Source organism: Ranitomeya imitator, chromosome 9 (genome assembly GCF_032444005.1).
Source record: "Ranitomeya imitator isolate aRanImi1 chromosome 9, aRanImi1.pri, whole genome shotgun sequence".
Classification (NCBI taxonomy): Eukaryota; Metazoa; Chordata; class Amphibia; order Anura; family Dendrobatidae; genus Ranitomeya; species Ranitomeya imitator.
In genome coordinates, this window is record NC_091290.1 from 154,784,123 (window position 1) to 154,810,240 (window position 26,118).

The following is a 26,118-nucleotide window of genomic DNA, read 5'->3' on the forward strand; positions in this document are numbered from 1 at the left end:
GCTGTGTCTGCCCCCTCCTCCTTCTCTCTCTGAGGCTGTCCCTGCCTCCTCCTTTCTCTCTCTGAGGCTGTCTCCTCCCCTGTCTCTCTCTGAGGCTGGCTCTGCCTCCTCCCCTCTCTTCCTGAGGCTGTCTCCGCCTCCTCCTCTGTCTCTCTCTGAGGCTGTCTCTGCCTCATCCTTTCTCTCTCTGAGGCTGTCTCTGCCCCCTCCTCCTTCTCTCTCTGAGGCTGTCCCTGCCTCCTCCTTTCTCTCTCTGAGGTTGTCTCCTCCCCTGTCTCTCTCTGAGGCTGTCTCTGCCTCATCCTTTCTCTCTCTGAGGCTGTCTCTGCCCCCTCCTCCTCTCTCTGAGGCTGTCTCTGCCTCCTCCTCTCTCTCTCTGAGGCTGTCTCTGCCCCCTCCTCCTCTTCCTGAGGCTGTCTCTGCCTCCTCCCCTCTCTTCCTGAGGCTGTCTCCGCCTCCTCCTCTGTCTCTCTCTGAGGCTGTCTCCGCCCCCTCCTCTCTCTCTCTGAGGCTGTCTCTGCCCCCTCCTCCTTCTTTCTCTGAGGCTGTTTCTGCCCCCTCCTCTCTCTCTCTGAGGCTGTCTCTGCCTCCTCCTCCCTCTCTCTCTGAGGCTGTCTCTGCCCCCTCCCCTCTCTCTCTGAGGCTGCCTCTGCCCCCTCCTCCTTCTCCCTCTCTCTCAGAGGCTGCCTCTAACTGTCGGTCCCTGGGCCACGCCTCCGGTGAACCCTGCTGGACCGTTACCCGGTACAGCCGTCCCTGGTCCCAGACCACCTGCTCGCGGTCTGACTCCCCGGGAGGCTGTGCCGCCTGCTCCTTAAGAGCTTTCAGGCTAGCGTCAGCTTCCAGCGCTTCCTGACATCCCTGACTCGATGTGGCGAGAATGGACAACACCGCCACATCCACCGTCAGCTCCCCGGGATCTGTCTCCTGGCCGCTGTCTGACTCGGCAGCCACTTGGTCAGAGAGGGGGAAGCCGTCGGACCTCTGCAAGGCTCCTTGGGCTCCGGCGCTCCCATTCCTGGTGACAGCGGCCACGACCACTGTGTCCATGGGTAGCGCCTGCTTCCCCCCGGCTCCTGACCAAGTCGCCGGGTCAGGCAGACTTCCCGGCCCTCCTGACATCCCGGGTGTGGGGAACTCCCGCCCTGGGGTCTTACCTGGTGGCTCCTCTCCCGGGACGCCTCCTCCCCCCATGGCCTGTTCCTCTTCCTGCAGGGGCCCTAGACTCAGCAGGCTGGATTCACCTAGGGGCCCTACACTGCCCATAGCAGCCCCTCCCTCCACCTCTGAGCTCTCCCCTACAGTCTCCTCACCTGTCCTCACTGTGAGCCCTGTGTGTGTGGTGTCAGTGTATGGAGTACCCTCAGGTTTCACTCCCTCCCCCACTGTTGGAGGCACATTCAACACATCAACATTCACAGTAGAGTCATGACATTCTTGGGGAGCCGAACTTGGGGGTTCAGTGGCCACATACTGAGACACTAGCCGCCCCAAATCGGTCCCAAGTAATACATTAGCAGGAATATTCGACGTTACTCCCACCTCCCGCATTCCCCTCCCGGCACCCCAGTCCAAAAACACCTTTGCGACAGGCAGCGCCGGTTCCACGCCTCCAATTCCGGAGACGGACAGGGTTCTCCCTGGCACCAAGTCTTGAGGGGACACCACCTCAGGACGTACTAGGGTTCGTTCAGCGCCTGTGTCCCGCAGTCCCACGACCGCTGAGCGGCCGATAGTGACGGGTTGGTAATTGTCCAGGGACCTCCCACCACCCCCTCCCACACATAAAACAGTGGACGGTTCCGGGGACAGGGATGGGGCCTTAAGACGCTGGGGACATGCAGCTTTGAAGTGTCCCAGCTGGTTGCAGTGATGACAACGTCTGGGTTCTGCGCCTGGCCTGGAGAGGGCAGCAGGGGGGTACACCCCTTGCACTCTGGGGGCTGGGGAAACAGGGGCAGGATTGGGCTTACCCCCTCTCCAGGTGCTGCTGGCAGGCTTCTTCGGCTCAGGCGCCCTGTTATTGGCATACTCATCTGCCAGGGCGGCTGTAGCAGAAGCCCCCTTCGGTTTCCGGTCACGGAGGAACTGCTGGAGGTCCTCTGGGCAGTTCCACAAGAACTGCTCCATGACGAACAGTTCCTGGACCTCCTGGCGGGTGGTGAGCGCTAGACCCGAGGTCCAGTGCTCTGCAGCTCTCAGCAACGCCCGCATGTGGTCGGTCCAGGTGTCCTTTGGGCCCCGCTGCAGGCTCCGGAACTTCTTGCGGTAAGAATCTGGGGTGAGGTTGTAGTGCTGGATCAGGGCCCGCTTGATGCTGCTGTAGTCCTGCTCCGCCCCGGCAGGTAAGTCCCCCAAAACTTCCAGGGACTTACCCCTCAAACGGGGGGTCAGGTATCTTGCCCACTGATCCGGGGCCAGATGGTGTTGAAGGCAGGTCCTTTCAAAGGCCAGCAAGAAGGAATCCAGGTCTCCATCCTTCTCAAGCAGAGGGAAGTCCTCGGCCCGGACTTTGGAAACCCTGGACTCTGGCGGTGCTGGGGCGTCCAGCGGGAGCCCGCGTTGAGCCATCTCTAGTCGGTGCTGGCGCTCCGCTGCTCTCTCTGCCGCTGCTTGCTCCGCTGCCCGCTCAGCAGCTCTCTCTGCCCGCTCCGCTGCCTCACGGCGTTCTGCACGCTCGGCCTCCGCTGCTTTCTCTGCAGCTGCCATGAGTCTCATATAGGCGTCTTCATTACCCGCCTCGAGACGTGCTACTGCCGCTGCAACAAGGGCCGCTGATGTGGACAGGCTGGGGCGGGTAGGTGGTGGGTAGTCCCTTGCCGGACTAAGCACGGGTGGCTGGCTCCTTGGGGAGTCTGGGCTGAGCTCCCCCTCGCCTGGAACAGTACCGTCCACCACCACCTCCTCATAAGCCATAGCACTGGCCTGCGCCCTCACTGCACTCCTGGTGCCCTCCGCCATCTTTGGAACCTCTGGTTACTGACACAGCTGTACCCCTGACCTTGCACACAACTTATTATATCTACACTCTGACCGTCTAGTGCTGGGCTGACCTTAAGACCCCAGCAGTGAAAGTTACCACTGGTAGTCTTGTGTCTGGGAGTAGGGGTCCCACGCACACTATTACTCTGATCCCACGTACGCTGCCACCACTGTGAAGGATTACCCCTTCCTCCCACGTCACCAATCCGTGACGTCACTACACAGGCACAGCTCTCCGGCGCCCCCTTTGTCTCTCAGGCCAGTAAAGGGACTGCACCTAGAGCAAATGGCCGCCGGGGAGACTGCCCTGTTACCCACCCTGGGTATTCTAAGATTCGCAATCAGAGTAAAAGGATCAGCCCAAAATTAATTTATGATTTAATTGCCTTAAGGGCGCACTAGATAATTACAAGAAATATACAATCACAATATATATCAAGAATTAGTCAGAGTACAATATAACAACAATAATACAAGGCTTAAAGGTATAAAGCTGGAGGTCAATTTACCAGGTCGAAGGTCGCTTGTGGAAGCCGGGGGGCATAGCCTTCCGCAGGTCCAAAAACTTAGTTGCCGGGCAGCCCCCAGAAAGCATGTGCTTGCCCCCCTCTGGCTGGCATACCCTGTTCCTTAAGATGTCATCATCATCATCTTCTTCTGTGGAGTCAGACCCTCCCAGTGACCTCAGCTTCTTGTACCTGGCTGAGCCCCCCTGCCTGCAGCTGGGTGGGCTTAGCAATCTCCACCCCCTCTGTCTCCCTGCAAGATTTATTCCAATATCTAATAAATGGGATAACTTCTCTCAGGGTGATCGGATCAGCACACGGGCAGTACCAGCGCCTGTGGTTTGTTCTGCCGGTCGTACTGGGATCAAACCTGGACCCATTCGGTCCCTGTGGGAGGCTGATCCCTATATCTCGGGTTTCAGACCTTCCACCATCACGGGAGTCACACTGTTGGATGCACAATTTCTTTAGGGTAAGGAGAATATTTTTTATGAGCCTGTACCTCGGACGATGCGTCCATAATTCACAATTCCATGTTGGAGACGGTTTGGCTGGGCTGCCATAATAGATGTGTATCCAGTGGCCACTTGGCATGCGTGTTTTAATTAAGCCCCCAAGCATTTCCAAGCCCCCTGGTGGCATGGTTTCCTCATGGGGCTTTGAACTACCGTCTACAGTTTACACTGAGCTCAGCTCGTTAGCATACTAATAGGAACTCTATTCATTAGCAAAGGTGGGGGCCAGGAGCACTCCTGTGTCCAGGAGACAAAATGGAGTCACGCCAATCTGATAGCATGCCTGTTCCAAGATGGCGGCTGTTCCCTCATCACAGGTGTGATGAGGGAACAGCCGCCATCTTGGAACAGGCATGCTATCAGATTGGCGTGACTCCATTTTGTCTCCTGGACACAGGAGTTCTCCTGGCCCCCCACCTTTGCTAATGAATAGAGTTCCTATTAGTATGCTAACGGGCTGAGCTCAGTGTAAACTGTAGACGGTATTTTAAAAGCTCACTGAGGAAACCACGCCAGCAGGGGGCTTGGAAATGCTTGGGGACTTAATTAAAACACGCATGCCAAGTGGCCACTGGATACACATCTATTATGGCAGCCCAGCCGAACCGTCTCCAACATGGAATTGTGAATTATGGACGCATCGTCCGAGGTACAGGCTCATAAAAAATATTCTCCTTACCCTAAATAAATTGTGCATCCAACAGTGTGACTCCCGTGACGGTGGAAGGTCTGAAACCCGAGATATAGGGATCAGCCTCCTACAGGGACCGAATGGGTCCAGGTTTGATCCCAGTACGACCGGCAGAACAAACCACAGGCGCTGGTACTGCCCGTGTGCTGATCCGATCATCCTGAGAGAAGTTATCCCATTTATTAGATATTGGAATAAATCTTGCAGGGAGACAGAGGGGGTGGAGATTGCTAAGCCCACCCAGCTGCAGGCAGGGGGGCTCAGCCAGGCATAAGAAGACGCTGAGGTCACTGGGAGGGACTCACTCCACAGAAGAAGATGATGATGATGACATCTTAAGGAACAGGGTATGCCAGCCAGAGGGGAGCAAGCACATGCTTTCTGGGGGCTGCCCGGCAACTAAGTTTTTGGACCTGCGGAATGCTATGCCCCCCGGCTTCCACAAGCGACCTTCGACCTGGTAAATGGACCTCCAGCTTTATACCTTTAAGCCTTGTATTATTGTTGTTATATTGTACTCTGACTGTAACTCTTGATATATTGTGATTGTATATTTCTTGTAATTATCTAGTGCGCCCTTAAGGCAATTAAATCATAAATTAATTTTGGGCTGATCCTTTTACTCTGATTGCGAATCTTAGAATACCCAGGGTGGGTAACAGGGCAGTCTCCCCGGCGGCCATTTGCTCTAGGTGCAGTCCCTTTACTGGCCTGAGAGACAAAGGGGGCGCCGGAGAGCTGTGCCTGTGTAGTGACGTCACGGATTGGTGACGTGGGAGGAAGGGGTAATCCTTCACAGTGGTGGCAGCGTACGTGGGATCAGAGTAATAGTGTGCGTGGGACCCCTACTCCCAGACACTAAAGACTACCAGTGGTAACTTTCACTGCTGGGGTCTTAAGGTCAGCCCAGCACTAGACGGTCAGAGTGTAGATATAATAAGTTGTGTGCAAGGTCAGGGGTACAGCTGTGTCAGTAACCAGAGGTTCCAAAGATGGCGGAGGGCACCAGGAGTGCAGTGAGGGCGCAGGCCAGTGCTATGGCCTATGAGGAGGTGGTGGTGGACGGTACTGTTCCAGGCGAGGGGGAGCTCAGCCCAGACTCCCCAAGGAGCCAGCCACCCGTGCTTAGTCCGGCAAGGGACTACCCACCACCTACCCGCCCCAGCCTGTCCACATCAGCGGCCCTTGTTGCAGCGGCAGTAGCACGTCTCGAGGCGGGTAATGAAGACGCCTATATGAGACTCATGGCAGCTGCAGAGAAAGCAGCGGAGGCTGAGCGTGCAGAACGCCGTGAAGCAGCGGAGCGGTCAGAGAGAGCTGCTGAGCGGGCAGCGGAGCAAGCAGCGGCAGAGAGCAGCGGAGCGCCAGCACCGACTGGAGATGGCTCAACACGGGCTCCCGCTGGACGCCCCAGCACCGCCAGAGTCCAGGGTTTCCAAAGTCCGGGCCGAGGACTTCCCTCTGCTTGAGAAGGATGGAGACCTGGATTCCTTCTTGCTGGCCTTTGAAAGGGCCTGCCTTCAACACCATCTGGCCCCGGATCAGTGGGCAAGATACCTGACCCCCCGTTTGAGGGGTAAGTCCCTGGAAGTTTTGGGGGACTTACCTGCCGGGGCGGAGCAGGACTACAGCAGCATCAAGCGGGCCCTGATCCAGCACTACAACCTCACCCCAGAGTCTTACCGCAAGAAGTTCCGGAGCCTGCAGCGGGGCCCAAAGGACACCTGGACCGACCACATGCGGGCGTTGCTGAGAGCTGCAGAGCACTGGACCTCGGGTCTAGCGCTCACCACCCGCCAGGAGGTCCAGGAACTGTTCGTCCTGGAGCAGTTCTTGTGGAACTGCCCAGAGGACCTCCAGCAGTTCCTCCATGACCGGAACCCGAAGGGGGCTTCTGCTACAGCCGCCCTGGCAGATGAGTATGCCAATAACAGGGCGCCTGAGCCGAAGAAGCCTGCCAGCAGCACTTGGAGAGGGGGTAAGCCCAATCCTGCCCCTGTTTCCCCAGCCCCCAGAGTGCAAGGGGTGTACCCCCCTGCTGCCCTCTCCAGGCCAGGCGCAGAACCCAGACGTTGTCATCACTGCAACCAGCTGGGACACTTCAAGACCGCGTGTCCCCAGCGATATATCCTCCCCCATCACAGGGCGGACAGTGACCGGACCCCGATATATCCCCTCCCCCATCACAGGGCGGACAGTGACCGGACCCCGATATATCCCCCCCCCCCCCCATCACAGGGCGGACAGTGACCGGACCCCTATATATCCCCTCCAATCACAGGGCGGACAGTGACCGGACCCCGATATATCCCCTCCCCCATCACAGGGCGGACAGTGACCGGACCCCGATATACCCCCCCCCATCACAGGGCGGACAGTGACCGGACCCCGATATATCCCCTCCCCCATCACAGGGCGGACAGTGACCGGACCCCGATATATCCCCCCCCATCACAGGGCGGACAGTGACCGGACCCCGATATATCCTCCCCCATCACAGGGCGGACAGTGACCGGACCCCGATATATCCCCCCCCCATCACAGGGCGGACAGTGACCGGACCCCGATATATCCCCTCCCCCATCACAGGGCGGACAGTGACCGGACCCCGATATATCCCCTCCCCCCATCACAGGGCTGACAGTGACCGGACCCCGATATACCCCCCCCCCCATCACAGGGCGGACAGTGACCGGACCCCGATATACCCCCCCCCATCACAGGGCGGACAGTGACCGGACCCCGATATATCCCCTCCCCCATCACAGGGCGGCCAGTGACCGGACCCCGATATATCCCCTCCCCCATCACAGGGCGGACAGTGACCGGACCCCGATATATCCCCCCCCCCCCCCATCACAGGGCGGACAGTGACCGGACCCCGATATGTCCCCCCCCACATCACAGGGCGGACAGTGACCGGACCCCGATATATCCCCTCCCCCATCACAGGGCGGACAGTGACCGGACCCCGATATATCCCCTCCCCCATCACAGGGCGGACAGTGACCGGACCCCGATATATCCGCTCCCCCATCACAGGGCGGACAGTGACCGGACCCCGATATATCCCCTCCCCCATCACAGGGCGGACAGTGACCGGACCCCGATATAAACCCCCCCCATCACAGGGCGGACAGTGACCGGACCCCGATATATCCCCTCCACCATCACAGGGCTGACAGTGACCGGACCCCGATATATCCCCTCCCCCATCACAGGGCGGGCAGTGACCGGACCCCGATATAAACCCCCCCCATCACAGGGCGGACAGTGACCGGACCCCGATATATCCCCTCCCCCATCACAGGGCTGACAGTGACCGGACCCCGATATATCCCCCCCCCCCCATCACAGGGCGGACAGTGACCGGACCCCGATATATCCCCTCCCCCATCACAGGGCGGACAGTGACCGGACCCCGATATATCCCCTCCCCCATCACAGGGCGGGCAGTGACCGGACCCCGATATAAACCCCCCCCATCACAGGGCGGACAGTGACCGGACCCCGATATATCCCCTCCCCCATCACAGGGCTGACAGTGACCGGACCCCGATATATCCCCCCCCCCCATCACAGGGCGGACAGTGACCGGACCCCGATATATCCCCCCCCCATCACAGGGTGGACAGTGACCGGACCCCGATATATCCCCCCCCCCCCCATCACAGGGCGGACAGTGACCGGACCCCGATATATCCCCTCCCCCATCACAGGGCGGACAGTGACCGGACCCCGATATATCCCCTCCCCCATCACAGGGCGGACAGTGACCGGACCCCGATATATCCCCTCCCCCATCACAGGGCGGACAGTGACCGGACCCCGATATATCCCCCCCCATCACAGGGCGGACAGTGACCGGACCCCGATATATCCCCCCCATCACAGGGCGGACAGTGACCGGACCCCGATATATCCCCTCCCCCATCACAGGGCGGACAGTGACCGGACCCCGATATATCCCCTCCCCCATCACAGGGCGGACAGTCACCGAACCCCGATATATCCCCTCCCCCATCACAGGGCGGACAGTCACCGGACCCCGATATATCCCCCCCATCACAGGGCGGACAGTGACCGGACCTCGATATTTCCCCTCCCCCATCACAGGGCGGACAGTGACCGGACCCCGATATATCCCCTCCCCCATCACAGGGCGGACAGTGACCGGACCCCGATATATCCCCTCCCCCATCACAGGGCGGACAGTGACCGGACCCCGATATATCCCCTCCCCCATCACAGGGCGGACAGTGACCGGACCCCGATATATCCCCTCCCCCATCACAGGGCGGACAGTCACCGGACCCCGATATATCCCCTCCCCCATCACAGGGCGGACAGTGACCGGACCCCGATATTTCCCCTCCCCCATCACAGGGCGGACAGTGACCGGACCCCGATATATCCCCTCCCCCATCACAGGGCGGACAGTCACCGGACCCCGATATATCCCCCCCCCCATCACAGGGCGGACAGTGACCGGACCCCGATATTTCCCCTCCCCCATCACAGGGCGGACAGTGACCGGACCCCGATATATCCCCTCCCCCATCACAGGGCGGACAGTGACCGGACCCCGATATATCCCCTCCCCCATCACAGGGCGGACAGTGACCGGACCCCGATATATCCCCCCCCCATCACAGGGCGGACAGTGACCGGACCCCGATATATCCCCTCCCCCCATCACAGGGCTGACAGTGACCGGACCCCGATATTTCCCCTCCCCCATCACAGGGCGGACAGTGACCGGACCCCGATATATCCCCCCCCATCACAGGGCGGACAGTGACCGGACCCCGATATATCCCCCCCCCATCACAGGGCGGACAGTGACCGGACCCCGATATATCCCCTCCCCCATCACAGGGCGGACAGTGACCGGACCCCGATATATCCCCTCCCATCACAGGGCGGACAGTGACCGGACCCCGATATATCCCCCCCCCCCATCACAGGGCGGACAGTGACCGGACCCCGATATATCCCCCCCCATCACAGGGCGGACAGTGACCGGACCCCGAAATATCCCCTCCCCCATCACAGGGCGGACAGTGACCGGACCCCGATATATCCCCTCCCCCATCACAGGGCGGACAGTGACCGGACCCCGATATATCCCCCCCCATCACAGGGCGGACAGTGACCGGACCCCGATATATCCCCTCCCCCATCACAGGGCGGACAGTGACCGGACCCCGATATATCCCCTCCCCCATCACAGGGCGGACAGTGACCGGACCCCGATATATCCCCTCCCCCATCACAGGGCGGACAGTGACCGGACCCCGATATATCCCCCCCATCACAGGGCGGACAGTGACCGGACCCCGATATATCCCCCCCCCCATCACAGGGCGGACAGTGACCGGACCCCGATATATCCCCCCCCCCATCACAGGGCGGACAGTGACCGGACCCCGATATATCCCCTCCCCCATCACAGGGCGGACAGTGACCGGACCCCGATATATCCCCTCCCCCATCACAGGGCGGACAGTGACCGGACCCCGATATATCCCTCCCCCATCACAGGGCGGACAGTGACCGGACCCCGATATATCCCTCCCCCATCACAGGGCGGACAGTGACCGGACCCCGATATATCCCCTCCCCATCACAGGGCGGACAGTGACCGGACCCCGATATATCCCCTCCCCCATCACAGGGCGGACAGTGACCGGACCCCGATATATCCCCTCCCCCATCACAGGGCGGACAGTGACCGGACCCCGATATATCCCCCCCCCCCCCCCCATCACAGGGCGGACAGTGACCGGACCCCGATATATCCCCTCCCCATCACAGGGCGGACAGTGACCGGACCCCGATATATCCCCTCCCCCATCACAGGGCGGACAGTGACCGGACCCCGATATATCCCCTCCCCCATCACAGGGCGGACAGTGACCGGACCCCGATATATCCCCTCCCCCATCACAGGGCGGACAGTGACCGGACCCCGATATATCCCCTCCCCCATCACAGGGCGGACAGTGACCGGACCCCGATATATCCCCCCCCATCACAGGGCGGACAGTGACCGGACCCCGATATATCCCCCCATCACAGGGCGGACAGTGACCGGACCCCGATATATCCCTCCCCCATCACAGGGTGGACAGTGACCGGACCCCGATATATCCCCTCCCCCATCACAGGGCGGACAGTGACCGGACCCCGATATATCCCCCCCCATCACAGGGCGGACAGTGACCGGACCCCGATATATCCCCCCCCCATCACAGGGCGGACAGTGACCGGACCCCGATATATCCCCCCCCCCATCACAGGGCGGACAGTGACCGGACCCCGATATATCCCCTCCCCCATCACAGGGCGGACAGTGACCGGACCCCGATATATCCCCTCCCCCATCACAGGGCGGACAGTGACCGGACCCCGATATATCCCCCCCCCCCCCCCCCATCACAGGGCGGACAGTGACCGGACCCCGATATATCCCCTCCCCATCACAGGGCGGACAGTGACCGGACCCCGATATATCCCCTCCCCCATCACAGGGCGGACAGTGACCGGACCCCGATATATCCCCTCCCCCATCACAGGGCGGACAGTGACCGGACCCCGATATATCCCCTCCCCCATCACAGGGCGGACAGTGACCGGACCCCGATATATCCCCTCCCCCATCACAGGGCGGACAGTGACCGGACCCCGATATATCCCCCCCCATCACAGGGCGGACAGTGACCGGACCCCGATATATCCCCCCCATCACAGGGCGGACAGTGACCGGACCCCGATATATCCCTCCCCCATCACAGGGTGGACAGTGACCGGACCCCGATATATCCCCTCCCCCATCACAGGGCGGACAGTGACCGGACCCCGATATATCCCCCCCCATCACAGGGCGGACAGTGACCGGACCCCGATATATCCCCCCCCCATCACAGGGCGGACAGTGACCGGACCCCGATATATCCCCCCCCCCCCATCACAGGGCGGACAGTGACCGGACCCCGATATATCCCCTCCCCCATCACAGGGCGGACAGTGACCGGACCCCGATATATCCCCTCCCCATCACAGGGCGGACAGTGACCGGACCCCGATATATCCCCTCCCCCATCACAGGGCGGACAGTGACCGGACCCCGATATATCCCCCCCCCCCCCCCCATCACAGGGCGGACAGTGACCGGACCCCGATATATCCCCTCCCCATCACAGGGCGGACAGTGACCGGACCCCGATATATCCCCTCCCCCATCACAGGGCGGACAGTGACCGGACCCCGATATATCCCCTCCCCCATCACAGGGCGGACAGTGACCGGACCCCGATATATCCCCTCCCCCATCACAGGGCGGACAGTGACCGGACCCCGATATATCCCCTCCCCCATCACAGGGCGGACAGTGACCGGACCCCGATATATCCCCTCCCCCATCACAGGGCGGACAGTGACCGGACCCCGATATATCCCCCCCCATCACAGGGCGGACAGTGACCGGACCCCGATATATCCTCCCCCATCACAGGGCGGACAGTGACCGGACCCCGATATATCCCCCCCCCATCACAGGGCGGACAGTGACCGGACCCCGATATATCCCCTCCCCCATCACAGGGCGGACAGTGACCGGACCCCGATATATCCCCTCCCCCATCACAGGATAGACAGTGACCGGACCCCGATATATCCCCTCCCCCATCACAGGGCGGACAGTGACCGGACCCCGATATATCCCCTCCCCCATCACAGGGCGGACAGTGACCGGACCCCGATATATCCCCTCCCCCATCACAGGGCGGACAGTGACCGGACCCCGATATATCCCCTCCCCCATCACAGGGCGGACAGTGACCGGACCCCGATATATCCCCCCCCATCACAGGGCGGACAGTGACCGGACCCCGATATATCCCCCCCCCCCATCACAGGGCGGACAGTGACCGGACCCCGATATATCCCCTCCCCCATCACAGGGCGGACAGTGACCGGACCCCGATATATCCCCTCCCCCATCACAGGGCGGACAGTGACCGGACCCCGATATATCCCCTCCCCCATCACAGGGCGGACAGTGACCGGACCCCGATATATCCCCTCCCCCATCACAGGGCGGACAGTGACCGGACCCCGATATATCCCCTCCCCATCACAGGGCGCACAGTGACCGGACCCCGATATATCCCCCCCCATCACAGGGCGGACAGTGACCGGACCCCGATATATCCCCTCCCCCATCACAGGACGGACAGTGACCGGACCCCGATATATCCCCCCCCATCACAGGGCGGACAGTGACCGGACCCCGATATATCCCTTCCCCCATCACAGGGCGGACAGTGAGCGGACCCCGATATATCCCCTCCCCCATCACAGGGCGGACAGTGACCGGACCCCGATATATCCCCTCCCCCATCACAGGGCGGACAGTGACCGGACCCCGATATATCCCCTCCCCCATCACAGGGCGGACAGTGACCGGACCCCTATATATCCCCTCCAATCACAGGGCGGACAGTGACCGGACCCCGATATATCCCCTCCCCATCACAGGGCGCACAGTGACCGGACCCCGATATATCCCCTCCCCCATCACAGGACGGACAGTGACCGGACCCCGATATATCCCCCCCCATCACAGGGCGGACAGTGACCGGACCCCGATATATCCCTCCCCCATCACAGGGCGGACAGTGACCGGACCCCGATATATCCCTCCCCCCATCACAGGGCGGACAGTGAGCGGACCCCGATATATCCCCTCCCCCATCACAGGGCGGACAGTGACCGGACCCCGATATATCCCCTCCCCCATCACAGGGCGGACAGTGACCGGACCCCGATATATCCCCCCCCCCCCCCCCATCTCAGGGCGGACAGTGACCGGACCCCGATATATCCCTCCCCCATCATAGGGCGGACAGTGACCGGACCCCGATATATCCCCTCCCCCATCACAGGGCGGACAGTGACCGGACCCCGATATATCCCCTCCCCCATCACAGGGCGGACAGTGACCGGACCCCGATATATCCCCTCCCCCATCACAGGGCGGACTGTGACCGGACCCCGATATATCCCCCCCCCCCCATCACAGGGCGGACAGTGACCGAACCCCGATATATCCCCTCCCCCATCACAGGGCGGACAGTGACCGGACCCCGATATATCCCCTCCCCCATCACAGGGCGGACAGTGACCGGACCCCGATATATCCCCTCCCCCATCACAGGGCGGACAGTGACCGGACCCCGATATATCCCCTCCCCATCACAGGGCGCACAGTGACCGGACCCCGATATATCCCCTCCCCCATCACAGGGCGGACAGTGACCGGACCCCGATATATCCCCTCCCCCATCACAGGGCGGACAGTGACCGGACCCTGATATATCCCCTCCCCCATCACAGGGCGGACAGTGACCGGACCCCGATATATCCCCTCCCCATCACAGGGCGCACAGTGACCGGACCCCGATATATCCCCTCCCCCATCACAGGGTGGACAGTGACCGGACCCCGATATATCCCCTCCCCCATCACAGGGCGGACAGTGACCGGACCCTGATATATCCCCTCCCCCATCACAGGGCGGACAGTGACCGGACCCCGATATATCCCCCCCCCATCACAGGGCGGACAGTGACCGGACCCCGATATATCCCCTCCCCCATCACAGGGCGGACAGTGACCGGACCCTGATATTTCCCCTTCCCCATCACAGGGCGGACAGTGACCGGACCCCGATATAACCCCCCCCATCACAGGGCGGACAGTGACCGGACCCCGACATATCCCCTCCCCCATCACAGGCGGACAGTGACCGGACCCCGATATAACCCCCCCATCACAGGGCGGACAGTGACCGGACCCCGATATATCCCCCCCCATCACAGGGCGGACAGTGACCGGACCCCGATATATCCCCTCCCCATCACAGGGCAGACAGTGACCGGACCCCGATATATCCCCCCCATCACAGGGCGGACAGTGACCGGACCCCGATATATCCCCCCCCCCATCACAGGGCGGACAGTGACCGGACCCCGATATATCCCCCCCCCCATCACAGGGCGGACAGTGACCGGACCCCGATATATCCCCTCCCCCATCACAGGGCGGACAGTGACCGGACCCCGATATATCCCCTCCCCCATCACAGGGCGGACAGTGACCGGACCCCGATATATCCTCCCCCATCACAGGGCGGACAGTGACCGGACCCCGATATATCCCCTCCCCCATCACAGGGCGGACAGTGACCGAACCCCGATATATCCCCCCCCATCACAGGGCGGACAGTGACCGGACCCCGATATATCCCCCCCATCACAGGGCGGACAGTGACCGGACCCCGATATATCCCCTCCCCCATCACAGGGCGGACAGTGACCGGACCCCGATATATCCCCTCCCCATCACAGGGCGGACAGTGACCGGACCCCGATATATCCTCCCCCATCACAGGGCGGACAGTGACCGAACCCCGATATATCCCCCCCCCATCACAGGGCGGACAGTGACCGGACCCCGATATATCCCCCCCATCACAGGGCGGACAGTGACCGGACCCCGATATATCCCCTCCCCCATCACAGGGCGGACAGTGACCGGACCCCGATATATCCCCTCCCCCATCACAGGGCGGACAGTGACCGGACCCCGATATATCCCCTCCCCCATCACAGGGCGGACAGTGACCGGACCCCGATATATCCCCTCCCCCCATCACAGGGCGGACAGTGACCGGACCCCGATATATCCCCTCCCCCATCACAGGGCGGACAGTGACCGGACCCCGATATATCCCCCCCATCACAGGGCGGACAGTGACCGGACCCCGATATATCCCCTCCCCCATCACAGGGCGGACAGTGATCGGACCCCGACATATCCCCTCCCCCATCACAGGGCGGACAGTGACCGGACCCCGATATATCCCCTCCCCCATCACAGGGCGGACAGTGACCGGACCCCGATATATCCCCCCCATCACAGGGCGGACAGTGACCGGACCCCGATATATCCCCTCCCCCATCACAGGGCGGACAGTGACCGGACCCCGATATATCCCCTCCCCCATCACAGGGCGGACAGTGACCGGACCCCGATATATCCCCTCCCCCATCACAGGGCGGACAGTGACCGGACCCCGATATATCCCCTCCCCCCATCACAGGGCGGACAGTGATCGGACCCCGACATATCCCCTCCCCCATCACAGGGCGGACTGTGACCGGACCCCGATATATCTCCTCCCCCATCACAGGGCGGACAGTGACCGGACCCCGATATATCCCCTCCCCCATCACAGGGCGGACAGTGACCGGACCCCGATATATCCCCCCCCCCCCATCACAGGGCGGACAGTGACCGGACCCCGATATATCCCCCCCCATCACAGGGCGGACAGTGACCGGACCCCGATATATCCCTCCCCCATCACAGGGCGGACAGTGACCGGACCCCGATATATCCCCTCCCCCATCACAGGGCGGACAGTGACCGGACCCCGATATATCCCCTCCCCCATCACAGGGCGGACAGTGACCGGACCCCGATATATCCCCCCCCCCATCACAGGGCGGACAGTGACCGGACCCCGATATATCCCCCCCCCCCCCATCACAGGGCGGACAGTGACCGGACCCCGATATATCCCTTCCCCCATCACAGGGCGGACAGTGACCGGACCCCGATATATCCCACCCCCCCCATCACAGGGCGGACAGTGACCGGACCCCGATATATCCCCCCCCCCCCCATCACAGGGCGGACAGTGACCGGACCCCGATATATCCCCCCCATCACAGGGCGGACAGTGACCGGACCCCGATATATCCCCCCCCCCCCCCCATCTCAGGGCGGACAGTGACCGGACCCCGATATATCCCCCCCCCCATCACAGGGCGGACAGTGACCGGACCCCGATATATCCCCTCCCCCATCACAGGGCGGACAGTGACCGGACCCCGATATATCCCTCCCCCATCACAGGGCGGACAGTGACCGGACCCCGATATATCCCCCCCCCCCCCCCCATCACAGGGCGGACAGTGACCGGACCCCGATATATCCCCTCCCCCATCACAGGGCGGACAGTGACCGGACCCCGATATATCCCCTCCCCCATCACAGGGCGGACAGTGACCGGACCCCGATATATCCCCTCCCCCATCACAGGGCGGACAGTGACCGGACCCCGATATATCCCCCCCCCATCACAGGGCGGACAGTGACCGGACCCCGATATATCCCCTCCCCCATCACAGGGCGGACAGTGACCGGACCCCGATATATCCTCCCCCATCACAGGGCGGACAGTGACCGGACCCCGATATATCCCCTCCCCATCACAGGGCGGACAGTGACCGGACCCCGATATATCCCCTCCCCCATCACAGGGCGGACAGTGACCGGACCCCGATATATCCCCCCCCCCCCCATCACAGGGCGGACAGTGACCGGACCCCGATATATCCCCTCCCCCATCACAGGGCGGACAGTGACCGGACCCCGATATATCCCCTCCCCCATCACAGGGCGGACAGTGACCGGACCCCGATATATCCCCTCCCCCATCACAGGGCGGACAGTGACCGGACCCCGATATATCACCACCCCATCACAGGGCGGACAGTGACCGGACCCCGATATATCCCCCCCCCCCCCCCCATCACAGGGCGGACAGTGACCGGACCCCGATATATCCCCTCCCCCATCACAGGGCGGACAGTGACCGGACCCCGATATATCCCCCCCCCCCCATCACAGGGCGGACAGTGACCGGACCCCGATATATCCCCCCCCCCCCCATCACAGGGCGGACAGTGACCGGACCCCGATATATCCCCCCCCCCATCACAGGGCGGACAGTGACCGGACCCCGATATATCACCGCCCCATCACAGGGCGGACAGTGACCGGACCCCGATATATCCCCCCCCATCACGGGGCAGACTCCTCGGTTTGGGTGGGGGGTGCCTCGGGCCCTTGGCTGCGGGATCCTCTTTCTGCGGTGCGGTGACGCTGCTCTCTGTTACAGGGCGGGTGGTGACCGCATCCTGAGCAGGATGTCGCTGAGGAACGTGGCCATCAATTCAGACTATTCGTGGGACGCGGGGGAGCGCGCCCGCCTCCTGCAGAGTCCCGTGGTCCCTGAAAGCACGAGTCTGGCGAGGGGTACGTCCGCCATTGGAGCCATCTTCATCGTGGTGAACGCTGCTCTTGGGGCCGGACTCCTCAACTTCCCCGCAGCGTTCAGCGCAGCCGGAGGAGTCACAGCGGGGATCGTGCTGCAACTGGTGCGTGACGGGAGCCGGTTCCTCTGGTGGTCTCTGATGGTCGGGGGGCCATCGGCTCTCATGGTGTTTGATGGTGTGGGGGCTGTCAGCTGTTTGGTGTGTGTTGGTCAAGGGGCCGTCGACTCTTGAAGTCTCTGTTGGTCGGGGGGTGGGACGTTCCCACTTGTCCCATCTGATGGTTGGGGGAGGGGGGGACTTTCCCACTTGTGTTCTCTGTTGGTTGGGGGGGCTGTTTTCTTTTGTCCTCTCTGATGGTTGGTGGGGGGACGTTCCCACTTTTCTTCTCTGGTCGGGGGGATGTTCCCATTTGTCTTCTCTGTTGGTTGGGGGAGACGTTCCCAGTTGTCCTCTGTGATGGTTGGGGGGACGTTCCCAGTTGTCCTCTCTGATGATTGGGGGGACGTTCCCACTTGTCCTCTCTGATGATTGGGGGGACGTTCCCACTTGTCCTCTGTGATGGTTGAGGGGGACGTTCCCACTTGTCCTCTCTGATGATTGGGGGGACGTTCCCACTTGTCCTCTCTGATGATTGGGGGGGACGTTCCCACTTGTCCTCTCTGATTGTTGGGGGGACGCTCCCAGTTGTCATCTCTGTTGGTTGGGGGGATGTTCCCAGTTGTCCCCTCTGATGGTTGGGGGGACGTTCCCAGTTGTCCCCTCTGATGGTTGGGGGGGATGTTCCCAGTTGTCCCCTCTGATGGTTGAGGGGGACGTTCCCAGTTGTCCTCTCTGATGGTTTGGGGGGGGGGGGGACGTTCCCAGTTGTCCTCTCTGATGGTTTGGGGGGGGGAGGGCGTTCCCAGTTGTCCTCTCTGTTGGTTGGGGGGACGTTCCCAGTTGTCCCCTCTGATGGTTGGGGGGGACGTTCCCACTTGTCTTCTCTGATGGTTGGGGGGGGACATTCCCACTTGTCTTCTCTGATGGTTGGGGGGGACGTTCCCACTTGTCTTCTCTGATGGTTGGGGGGGACGTTCCCACTTGTCTTCTCTGATGGTTGGGGGGGTCGCTCCCACTTGTCTTCTCTGATGGTTGGGGGGACGTTCACACTTGTCTTCTCTGATGGTTGGGGGGGTCGTTCCCACTTGTCTTCTCTGATGGTTGGGGGGACGTTCACACTTGTCTTTGATGGTTGGGGGGGACGTTCCCACTTCTCTGATGGTTGGGGGGGACGTTCACACTTGTCTTCTCTGATGGTTGGGGGGGACGTTCCCACTTCTCTGATGGTTGGGGGGGGACGTTCCCACTTGTCTTCTCTGATGGTTGGGGGGGACATTCCCACTTGTCTTCTCTGATGGTTGGGGGGGACGTTCCCACTTCTCTGATGGTTGGGGGGGACGTTCCCACTTCTCTGATGGTTGGGGGGGACGTTCCCACTTGTTCTCTCTGATGGTCGGGGGGACTCTTGCTGTCTCCACAGGTCCTGCTGCTCTTCATCATCAGTGGTCTGGTGATCCTGGCACACTGTGCTGATGCCTGCAGTGAGCGGACATACCAGGAGGTGGTTCGGGGGGTCTGTGGCCGTGTCGGTGGGGTTCTCTGTGAGATCCTCATTGCTGTTTACACCTTTGGGACGTGCATCGCCTTCTTCATCATCATTGGTGACCAGCTGGAGAAGCGTGAGTGCGGCGGAGGGGGCGCTGTGGATCGTGGCCCCATGGTGTCTTCATTTTTGACCTTCCACCCTGTGTCTCTTCTTCATGCAGTTCTTGGCGCCATGATGCACATCCTGGCGGACGGTGACCTCCCATGGTACGCCGACCGTAAATTCACCATCACCGTCACCGGAGTCCTGCTGGTTCTGCCATTGTCACTGCCACGTGAGATCAGTGTCCAGAAATATGCCAGGTGAGTGCCATCACCCGAGACGGGGGGCGCTGCCAGGAGCTGTGTCTGTGGATGGACCCTGTAGTGACTGCAGCTCCGGATGTGACCGGAGGATAAGACATGATGTAACGGCAGAATAGTGAGTTCAGCTCCGGATGTGACCAGAGGATAAGACACGATGTAACAGCAGAATAGTGACTGCAGCTCTGGGAGTGACTTGAGTAAGACACAATGTAATGGTAGAATACTGAGTACAGCCCTGAAGGTGTTTGCGGGGGGCTGTGATGGCGGGGTCCCTCAGTGATTGGGGGGGGGCTCTGATGATGGGGTCCCGGGTCGTTTCACCGCCTGTTGTCTCTTTGCAGCTCTCTCAGCGTCCTGGGAACCTGTTATGTGACCTTCATTGTTATCTACCGTTGTGTGCAGCCCACCAGTGAGCCTCCCTCTGACAGCGCCACCCGCAGGTGAATGTCTCTGCCCCTGAATTGTGGACCCGCGACCTCTGGTGTCAGTGCGCCTCTGGAATGGCGCCCCCACCAGTAGGGAGTGTCAGCGGTGTCTGACCAGGCATGGAGGCCGGATGATCACTAGCGGCTCCTCGTGAGCAGCGAGTGTCAGGGGCCGTGTCGGGGGGCCGTGTTGTGACGCCCTCCTCTTCTCTCTGCAGCGCCTCCTCCTGGATCGCTGTATTTAACGCCATCCCCACAATATGCTTTGGATACCAGGTAGGTGCTGCGCTGTCGCTGTGCCGCTCTTGTTTCGCCTCCTCACCATGGCTTTGTCTCTGGCAGTGCCACGTCAGCAGTGTCCCGGTGTACGGCAGCATGCGGCGGCAGGACCTCCGGCGCTGGGCGCTCATCGTGAGCGTGGCCATGCTGATCGCTCTGTGCGTCTATACTGGCACAGGTGGGTTTCCTTAGTGGGATCACTGGTGGGCAGGCTGGCACCGTGCCTCACCCTCTTCTCTCCTCAGGGGTGTGCGGCTACTTGCTGTTCGGCTCGTCGGTGGATCAGGACGTCCTCCTGTCCTTCCCGTCTGATGACGTTCCTGTGGCCGTGGCTCGGGCGTTTATCATCCTGTGTGTGCTGACGTCGTACCCCATCCTGCACTATTGCGGACGGTGAGGCTCCGTGGTGCGGGGGCAGCCATGACACCCCTGTAACTCATCTGATGCTCAGGCTGACTGTGGTGCTGGGGTCACCTGTACAGGAAGTCGGGTCCATGGCGCTGACCCCTGAGATGGCCCCTGTATCAGTGACACACCACCTGGTGACTCTGTGCTCTCAGTATCAGCAGGCGGCAGTGGTGACCCCCGCCTTATGTCTCCCAGGGCCGTGCTGGAGGGTTTGTGGCTGAGGCTTACAGCCCAGGAAGCGGGCGAGGAGCCGGCACGAGAGCGACGGCGGAGAATCTTCCAGACCCTGAGCTGGTTTGTGCTGACACTTCTCCTGGCGCTCTTCATCCCCGACATTGGCAGGGTGATCTCTCTGATCGGGGGTCTTGCAGCCTGTTTCATCTTCATCTTCCCAGGTAAGAGCTCTCCTCTAAAAATGACGAGGAGGGGGAATGACACTTAGAGGGCTACACCCCTGAGCAGAAGGGGGAGTGATACGGTGAGGAGGGCCCCGCCCCTGAGGAGGAGTAAGGAGCTGGAGTGACACGGTGAGGAGGGCCCCGCCTCCGAGGGAGGGAAAAGGGACACAGCAAGCGGGGCACCACTGATCTGTCTTCCCTGCAGGTCTTTGTCTTATTAACCTGAAAGTCTCGGAAATCCAGGAACAGAAGAGCAGAAGGTGAGACTGGCAACTGGGCGGAGCGGGCCACTGCGGAGCTTGTGTGTGCCGGGGGGGAAACTGAGCATAGACTGTGTGCATGCTGGGTGGTGGCTGAGCGGAGCCTGTGTGCGGGCGTGGCGGCGGCTGAGCGGAGCCTGTGTGCTGGCGTGGGGGGCAGCTGAGCGGAGCCTGTGGGGGGCAGCTGAGCGGGGCCTGTGTGCCGGCGTGGGGGGCAGCTGAGCGGAGCCTGTGTGCGGGCGTGGTGGCGGCTGAGCGGAGCCTGTGTGCGGGCGTGGCGGCGGCTGAGCGGAGCCTGTGTGCGGGCGTGGCGGCGGCTGAGTGGAGCCTGTGTGCGGGCGTGGCGGCGGCTGAGCGGAGCATGTGTGTTTGTCTCTTACGGCTTGTTCTTGTCTCTAGCTGGTGGGCTCTACTGCTGTACGGAGTGACCATGGTGACCCTTGGAGCGTTTATCTTGGGACAGACCACCGCTAAGGTGATCTTCGTGGACCTGATGGGATGATCTGCGATTTTTAACACTGACGTTACTTGAATCTCTTTTATCCGTTATTTCTTTCTGGTGTCTCCTCTGACATGTCCGGGAGAGCACCGCAGCTCCCACCATTACTGCTGCTCCTACTCACATTCTGGACATTGACAATGCTGTGGGCCCCGAAGCTGATTCTTCCCGACTGTTGCAGGTGGAAAACCGTAGAGCGGCGTCTGTGTGGAGGGCAGAAGCTTCTGAGGTGACCGCCCCGCCCCTGCCGTCCTCTGCCCCGCCCCTGCCGTCCTCTGCCCCGCCCCTGCCGTCCGTCGGGGAAGGTGGGAGGTCGGCTGTGAGGAGCCGGACCCTGCGGGGAAGGTGGGGGGTCGGCTGTGAGGAGCCGGACATTGGGGGGGGGGGGACTGGCAATCATGTCATGAGGGGCTCTGCTTCTGATTGTGCTCTGCGGCAGCACAGGAGCCCAGAACTCTTCACACAACCATCTTGGCCTCCATATTATATTCATGTTAAAGGGATTGACACCTATTATGTTAAAGGGAATGTTGCCAGTGTTTTATATTGAGGAGCAGCTACTGAGAATTATTTTGTATTTTTCTCCTGACTGTTGTTTCTTGCCTGGATGATTCTGGTGGCGGTGGAGGCGGCCATCTTGTCTGAGCCGACATTGATAACATTTTCCATAGACGGCAGAGTCTGCAGCGGTGAGCGAGCTTGTATGGGAGTGCGGTGGGCGCTCGCCTAGACGTGCCGTCCCTAGCAGCGCAGTGGTCGCGATCGGTGGCAGTGCTTGTCGGCCAGGACCGCTGCTGCTCTGTAGTCATCGCCTTATACGAGTCTCGCTGCTTCCAGATCTTATAGTGCCCGGCAAGAAAAATAAGAGAATCTTAAAAATATTCCAGACATCTGCGCCCCCCCCCCGACTCTGCAGCTGTGAGGAAAAAGAAGGTTCCCCAAAAACCAAAGAAAACTGAACAAGGAAAATTCTCATTAAAAACATTTAAAATAGCAAAAAAGCTGAACGGTGGCTGATGGGACGTTGCCCCCCAGTACTGGAAAGCGTCTGTGCGGGGACCGTGGGATAGTCTCGGTGCGGGGACCGTGGGATAGTCTCGGTGCGGGGACCGTGGGATAGTCTCGGTGCGGGGACCGTGGGATAGTCACGGTGCGGGGACCGTGGGATAGTCTCGGTGCGGGGACCGTGGGATAGTCTCGGTGCGGGGACCGTGGGATAATCACGGTGCGGGGACCTGCAGGTCGTGTGGATAGCACGTAATGTTCATACAAAGCTCCACACGTTTCGCTGGTGTTGAGCAGCTCCCTCAGAGGTAAATGAGAAGCTCGATGTAAGAGCCTAATACCCCGCTATTGGAGCAAGTCCTGGAAATCCCGCGTCTCTGATTGGTCGAGGCCGCTAGGCCTCGACCAATCAGCAACGGGCACAGCGACGATGATGTCATAAAGGACGTAGAAATCCCACGTTTCTGATTCAGCGACGGGCACAGTATCGACGTAGATGTCATAATGGTTGCCATGGCGACGATGATGTCATAAAGGTTGCCTCGACCAATCGGCGACGGGCACAGTCTGCCGCGAATTCTGGAATAATCATTGTCCATATACTACGGGGACATGCATATTCTAGAATACCCGATGCGTTAGAATCGGGCCACAATCTAGTAGTTAATAAATAACATTTTCCACATGTTTACTTTACATCACCTCACTTTTTGAAACATATTTTTTTTTTGTTAGGTAGTGTCACGGATCCCTTCTCCGTGGTGTCACTTATTCGTCACGTGCCCACTCTCACACGTGACTTGGGGTTGTGCCTGCAAGGGTTAATCTATCTCCCCACTCTCCGTCCAGCATTCAACCTCTGTCCTATGCTGTGATGGGAGCATAAATCACACACCGACCCAGGCCACACACCCGCTCATACACGCTGCCACCACTCACCAAATACACGGGCGATGAGTCCCGGAAATACTACTGCTACTGTCTGCCACTCATAAGGCTCACACACCTTAGGCTATGGATTCTTTAGAACATGCAAGGTCAACTTATTAAAGTTTTATGCTTTAATACAAAAGGTACAGTGCTTACAATAAAAGGTATAAAAATATGGGAATAAAAAGACATACAAATATGCAAAACAGTTATAAAAATAAACAGGAGAAAACTTACAGAAATGGTTAACTTTGAAGTCTGCTTTCTGCTCCCTGAGGGGGGGGGACGAATATGGAATGGAACACAACACCTTGGCTGCCCCTCAATCTGTGAACCCAAATTCTATGTATACAAGCCTAATTTATAGAGTTACCCTGGAGGTGATTTCTATACCAGCCTCTCATGTTAATATTATAATTGCTTGCTTGTGACTGGACCATGAACACTCCACCAATGAATATATTATTCTCTCTGAAATTCTCTGTTAGTTCTCATAGATACAGTTGTGACCAAAAGTATTAACACCCCTGCTATTCTGTCAGATAATACTCAGTTTCTTCCTGAAAATGATTGCAAACACAAATTCTTTATTATCTTCATTTACCGTATATACTCGAGTATAAGCCGACCCGAGTATAAGCCGACCCCCCTAATTTTGCCACAAAAAACTGGGAAAACGTATTGACTCGAGTATAAGCCTAGGGTGGAAATGCAGCATTTACCGGTGAATTTCAAAAATAAAAATAGATCATTATTTCCCCATAGCTGTGCCATATAGTGCTCTGCACCGTTCATTGTGCCCCATAGATGTGCCCCATATAGTGCTCTGCACCGTTCATTGTGCCCCATTGCTGTGCCATATACGGTGCTCTGCACCGTTCATTGTGCCCCATAGAAATCTCTGCCGCCACTGCTGCAATAAAAAAAAAAACACATACTCACCTCCCTTGATTGCAGCTCCCGGCGTCTCTTTCCGGCGCCTCCATCTTCCCGGCGTCTCTGCTCTGACTGATCAGGCAGAGGGCGCCGCGCACACTATATGCGTCATCGCGCCCTCTGCCTGAACAGTCAGAGCGCAGACGCCGGGAAGATGGAGGCGCCGGCCGGGAAGATGGAGCGACGCCCGGCGGCTGGAACGAGGACAGGTGAATATGCTATACTTACCTAGTCCTGGCGATCCTCGCGCTGTCCCTCTGCCTGGTCTTCGGTGCCGCAGCTCTTCCTGTCAGCGGTCACCGGCACCGCTGATTAGAGGAATGAATAGGCGGCTCCGCCCCTATGGGAGGTGGAGCCGCTTATTCATATCTCTAATGAGCGGTCCCACGTGACCGCTGAAGAGAGGAAGAAGCTGCAGCACAGAAGCCCGTGGGACGGCAGGGACAGCGCGAGGATCGCTGGGACTAGGTAAGTATACCTCAGCGCCCTCACCCGCCGACCCTGCCACCCACATTGACTCGAGTATAAGCCGAGAGGGGCACTTTCAGCCCAAAAATTTGGGCTGAAAATCTCGGCTTATACTCGAGTATATACGGTAATTTGTCTTAACTGAAAAAACACAAAAAGAATTGTCCTAAAGCCAAACTGGATATAATTCCGCACCAAACATAAAAAAGGGGGTGGACAAAAGTATTGGCACTGTTCGAAAACTCATGTGATGCTTCTCTAATTTGTGTAATTAACAGCACCTGTAACTTACCTGTGGCACCTAACAGGTGTTGGCAATAACTAAATCACACTTGCAGCCAGGTGACTTGGATTAAAGTTGACACAACCTCTGTCCTGTGTCCTTGTGTGACCACATTGAGCATGGAGAAAAGAAAGAAGACCAAAGAACTGTCCGAGGACTTGAGAAACCAAATTGTGAGGAAGCATGAGCAATCTCAAGGCGACAAGTCCATCTCCAAAGACCTGAATGTTCCTGTGTCTACCGTGCGCAGTGTCACCAAGAAGTGTAAAGCCCATGGCACTGTGGCTAACCTCCCTAGATGTGGACGGAAAAGAAAAATTAACAAGAGATTTCAACACAAGATTGTGCGGATGTTGGATAAAGAACCTCGACTAACATCCAAACAAGTTCAAG

At 59.7% G+C, this 26,118-nt stretch overlaps 1 protein-coding gene across 2 annotated transcripts in view; it reads left to right on the forward strand.

The window, feature by feature from the left end:
• SLC38A7 (solute carrier family 38 member 7) overlaps nt 1-24,287 on the forward strand; it is a 55,056-nt gene extending 30,769 nt beyond the window's left edge. The window contains exons 2-11 of one of the 2 annotated variants that reach the window (XM_069739552.1): nt 17,728-17,986; nt 19,404-19,602; nt 19,690-19,831; nt 20,176-20,274; nt 20,478-20,535; nt 20,602-20,716; nt 20,784-20,931; nt 21,142-21,341; nt 21,550-21,604; nt 22,004-24,287. In XM_069739552.1, coding sequence (XP_069595653.1) covers nt 17,756-17,986; nt 19,404-19,602; nt 19,690-19,831; nt 20,176-20,274; nt 20,478-20,535; nt 20,602-20,716; nt 20,784-20,931; nt 21,142-21,341; nt 21,550-21,604; nt 22,004-22,106 — 1,350 coding nt within the window. In that variant the 5' untranslated portion in view covers nt 17,728-17,755 and the 3' untranslated portion in view covers nt 22,107-24,287. Of the gene's footprint in view, nt 1-17,727; nt 17,987-19,403; nt 19,603-19,689; nt 19,832-20,175; nt 20,275-20,477; nt 20,717-20,783; nt 20,932-21,141; nt 21,342-21,549; nt 21,605-22,003 lie in introns of both variants that reach the window. The other variant, XM_069739551.1, reaches the window with a different exon arrangement.
• Nucleotides 24,288-26,118: the final 1,831 nt, after the last annotated feature.